General features: G+C 45.5%; 1 protein-coding gene across 1 annotated transcript; it reads left to right on the top strand.

Annotated features, from left to right (window-relative positions):
* The first annotated feature begins 1,420 nt into the window (after positions 1-1,420).
* Positions 1,421-2,924, top strand: LOC127292668 (CASP-like protein 5C1). The gene is made up of 3 exons (XM_051322112.2): positions 1,421-1,896; positions 2,305-2,437; positions 2,514-2,924. Exons 1-3 carry the CDS (start codon positions 1,754-1,756, stop codon positions 2,706-2,708), a joined length of 471 nt encoding a protein of 156 aa, XP_051178072.1. The 5' UTR covers positions 1,421-1,753; the 3' UTR covers positions 2,709-2,924.
* Positions 2,925-4,967: the final 2,043 nt, after the last annotated feature.

Genomic DNA, 4,967 nt, shown 5'->3' with positions numbered 1-4,967 from the left:
GCATGAGGACGGTGTGTCTCCCGTTGGTCCTATTTAATAGGACCTACGGGGCAGCTGTGCCACCGACACGTGGGCTTAGGGAGAGTAAGATGCATATCCGCGGCAAGCAAAGTACGTAGTCCCAGATTTCGGCCGACTTTGAATCGCCGCGACCACCGCGCAAATGGATCACCATGTTGGGCCACATTATTTGTCCATCACAACCCGTTTAGACACGTGTAGACCAAATGAGTGGCCGGGGTGAATATGTGCTAAAGAAAGAGTACACATCCTTCTGTCATGCTGCTTGTGGGCTGGGCCCGGTTGCGCCAACACCTATTGCGTGGAGGTGGGCTTGCGATGCTCATAGGGATGTAAACGGATAGGATAATTTCCGCGCTGAAATCGATCCCAAATCCGTTTTAAGGTGTCCATATTCGAGTTAAAAGAATCCGACAGATAAGGATATCTGATTTTGAAGTGGTGCTCCAGATACGATGTAGGATATGGTATAGCAAATAGCATACGGATATGGATTATCCAAAATTTAATTAGGATAATCTGAAACTTTCAAACCGAATAATATGATTTTTAAATCAAAACCAAGGCTAATCTCACAAGGTTAATAGATATTGGAATTGATAATTCATTTGGCGATCATGTTTAGCTCCAAATTATATCTATGCTTGAGTTTTATCGTAAATTGTGTCTCTTTTTTCTACACAAGACTGAAAGTTGAAATCTCACTCAAAATTTGCTAGAACTACAATTATCTATTGATGATAGCATATATCCAAGTATTTTTGTTTCTGGTTCGAGTCCGCCCCATTTCCGATTTAAATCCGTAGTCTGGTATATCCACATTCAAATTCGAAACCGATCTTCTATTCGAATTCGAGAAAAAATATATTATAAAGAATATATAATAAGACTAAAAATCAGATCCAATCTAATCCGTTTACACCCCTAAGTCTGTGTCACTGTGCACGTGCTAGCAATTCTACATGGCTTGCTCCCACCCGTCGAATCAAGCTTCGCGCTGCCTTTTTACTCGTCGACCGTCGCGGTGCAAGTGCAACCAGACAAGGTGCGGGTATCCTATCTCCCCTTTCTTTTCCATAATGATTCTCCACTGCGCTACTATTCGATCGAATAGCAACTGATCGTCCAGATCACTTTGCAGGCACCAGAGGAGATCGAGCAGCAGACGACAATTCGTATGATCGTATTCATCGGTCCTCACCGGCTGTTAAGTCAATTCGCCGACGCCGATCTCGCACGTACCTTCGCGTCTACGTGTGCACCTCGAACTGCCACGTCTCCCCAGACGTCGTGATCATCGTATAAGCCGTGTTGTGATTTGTAGGTGCCACTGTCTACGTAGTGTCGTGTACACGGATGCGATCCAGGTGGAGAAAGTGACGGGAGAGAGATGCTCCAAGTCGTAGACCAGAAGTGGTTACCATGGCGATCAAAAGGCTCTCGAGAAAGGCACAGAAGCTAGAGGAAGAGGAAGAGGGAATCTACCCGTGCCCTCGTATCCGTCCACCCAAAGCCCCGAACCTTTCAATCCTGTCCCCCTTGCCGCCTTTTGTTTCTTTGCCTCAAGCACTCGCACTCTACCACTCCATATCTCCACTGCTTCGTCGTCGCAAGAACCGGAGCAGCTAGAGCACGTACGCAGCTAGCCGACAAGTGTGCGACACGGGAACGAGGCGTGTTCATGTGCGTATGGGATGAGCCGGCGGTGTGAGCGATTCGCCGTGGCCAGCATATGGACCGCGGGGAGAGGGCGGGCGCCGGCGCCGTCGGCAGCGCCGGCAGCCTCGGGCTCCGTGTCGGGCAAGCCGTCTTCTCGTCGGCGGCGCTCATGTTCATGTCCGTCGGCGTCGAGTTCTTCAGCTATACTGCCTTCTGGTATGTAAACGATCCCATGGCTCTGTTTGGGTTGTCCTATTCTGCATGTTGAACTGGGGATGCTTCAGAGTTTAGCCTTCAGTTTACAGAGATCAGGTTTTAGGGTTTTCTTTAGAGTCTCTAACCCGTTATATAGTGCATGGATTGGGGACCCAAGTTCTTCAGAAACTCATACAGTGCCAGGTGCTACTGACAACGTTCTGTAAACGGAACACCTGAAACTGATCTGTATGCAGGGTACCTTAATAGTTTCTTTCTCTGAAAACATGGGCACAGCCACTTGCTAATCTAGACGCTGTGCCTTACTTACGACCTGAATACAGAAACCATGTTAAATTGTGTCTTCTCCTCAGACTCAGACCGTATGCGCGGCTCTTTTCTTACTGAACTTTGTGCAAAACATGGCAGCTTCCTGGTCACAATCATGGGCCTGGTGATCCCCTGGAGCTGCGCGCTCGCCATCATCGACGTGTACTCCGTACTCGTCGGGCACCCGCTCCGCATGCCTGGTGTCGTAGCCATCGTCGTCGTCGGAGACTGGGTGTGTACCACGTCGCATCTCCTCCTCCTGTCACTAGTACTTCGGTCATCTCACCTCTCTAACTGTCACTTTTCAGGTACTGTCGATACTCTCGCTGGCGGCTGCCAGCTCGAGCGCCGCCGTCATCGACGTCCTCCTCGAGTTCCATGGATCACAATGCCCCCCGAGGCTGTGCGAGAGGTACCAGCTCTCAGCGATGATGGCGTTCCTGTCCTGGCTCCTCACGGCCGCTTCGTCCCTTTTCAACCTCTGGTGCCTCGCCTCCGGGTGAGGGTGACCACCGATGGAGATACGAGTTCCAAACTAACTGCAGTGTGATCCCGATCGATGGGTCATGATTTTGGGTGTAGTATATGTATAGCTTGGGAGAATTTTTGTACCTCTGGCTAATTAAGCCTGCCATTCTTGGCTTATGACGCCCGACTGTGTCTGAACTCCGAAGTTACGATTTCCACTGATCAGCTCCATGCGAAACCATACATTCGCATTTTGATATCTTATCAGTAAAACACCTGGTGATTCTCGTGCATAAATTTAAGAAAGAGACCGAGGAAGGAAACATCATATGTAAGCTAGTGAAGATACGGTTATCTGCTATGCTATTTCAGCAAAAATCTGTTATGTTTTCATGAAAAATCAAGGGAAATCCTATTTAATTTTTTTTTAGAAAAACTATATAATCTTGTTGCGTCAAGACCTCAAGTGGCTGGGGGCGATGCCCACGTACTGACCACGGATGGGCCGGCCCAATAAGGTGAGATTCCTTTTTCTCTATTCTTTTTTTTCAGCTGTTTTTTCAGTTTTCTTTTTCGTTTTATTTGCTTTTGTAAGTATATTTGCGCTTTCTTAGTTTTTTTATTGTACTTTTAATTTATTGATGTTTTGACTCAAAGTTATATTTAGATATTTTACGACATGTAGGAACCATTCTTTTACATATATAAACATTTATTTTGGAATAGACATTTGGTGCACATGGGCACGAGTGCTCTCGGTTTTTTAAAAATAAAAAAGGTTGTTCAAAAAATTCTGGAAAAAAATGTGTACGTAGCTGATGATGTATATCATAAACATGCAAAAACTCAGTTTCAAATACTTTATATTTTGAGCTACACAAAAATGAAAAGGTGTAGATCTTAGTAGTACTTTTTTTTTGCGAACTCAAGGAGCTTTATTACTTACTCGACGGGATTACAATCACTCGAAAGAGTGTCACTGAGAAAACATGGGTTATAATTAATTCACAGGCATCTCCTCCTATCAACGCTAGCTTGTTTAGCACAAAGATGAGCAGCTTGATTTGCTTCACGCCCAACAAAAGAAATGCTACAACTATTAAAAGCTCTCTTGATCTCTCTAATATCTTGACAGATTGCCATAATCTCAGATCTATCATCAGCTTCATCACATAGGCGTACAACCTTTTTCGCATCACTTTCAATTATAACATTTGTGTATCCCCGTTCAGCTGCTAGCCTCGCAGCATCCCTGATGGCATGTACATTTTCAAATCTCTAAAATATATCAGATTTTATCTTTTTTTGTTCAGCATAAAATAAAAATATTTTTGGGTTCAGATTTTGCGTGATCGTGATATGTATTAGTGAAAATATATAGAATTATTTTTCAGATTTTTTATAAGTTGAAAAAATATTTTTTAAATGGTGAGAGCACTAGAGGTTAAGAGCCAAAAGCACTTCCCGTGTATTTTGATTTCATATGAAAAAATTTATGTCATAAAATTTATTTTTGAAAGACATGAAAATTTATTAATTTTCAAACACATACTTGTTGTCCTTATTACTATTTAAAAAATAAATTAACTATAATATCAAGCTTCATAAAAAACTTTACGTTTTTAAAGGGAAACATTACCTTTTAATGTGCCACACTAGAATACTAGATGCGCCCCATGTTCAAAGGCTTCTGCAGTTAGAACCTTAGAGCATCTCCAGCCGCGTCCCCTAAAACGCGCCGGATTGAGCGTTTGGGGGATGTGTTTTGTTCGTGCCGTGTTTGGGGGACGTCGCTCCCCAGTCGCGTCCCCCAAATAAAATTTCGGAAATTTTAAACTTAACGAGATTCGATTAGATTCGTCCAAACTTACATAGATTCGAACGAAATTTGACTAAATTTAAACTAAACCTAATCTAGAAGTACTTGCGGCGTCCGGAGGCGTCGTAGTACTGGTGGAAGTTGTACATGTCGTCGGTGACGACCTCCTGCTTGACGCGCTCGTCGACGGGCTCGTCCTTCACCAAGCCGCTTGGTCCTGCCTCGTCGTCGTCGGTGAGGTCCACCAGCGGCTTGCCGGAGTCGCGGATGGACATGGCGATCGCCACGTCGAGGTCGCCCCTCCAGGCGTCCTTATCGTTCATGGACGCCAAGAACTCCGCCCGCAGCCCTGGGCAGTCCTCGGGGTCGTCGCTGCTGGCGATGAGCCGCTGCTGCCGCTCGTACTCCGCCAGCAGCGCCGCCTGCGACGATTCCTCCGGCTCCTCCTTCACCTCCGGCTTCGGGATGAGGAGGG

The sequence above is a fragment of the Lolium perenne genome, chromosome 4 (genome assembly GCF_019359855.2).
Source record: "Lolium perenne isolate Kyuss_39 chromosome 4, Kyuss_2.0, whole genome shotgun sequence".
Classification (NCBI taxonomy): domain Eukaryota; kingdom Viridiplantae; phylum Streptophyta; class Magnoliopsida; order Poales; family Poaceae; genus Lolium; species Lolium perenne.
This window is presented reverse-complemented; position numbering and strand designations above follow the sequence as displayed.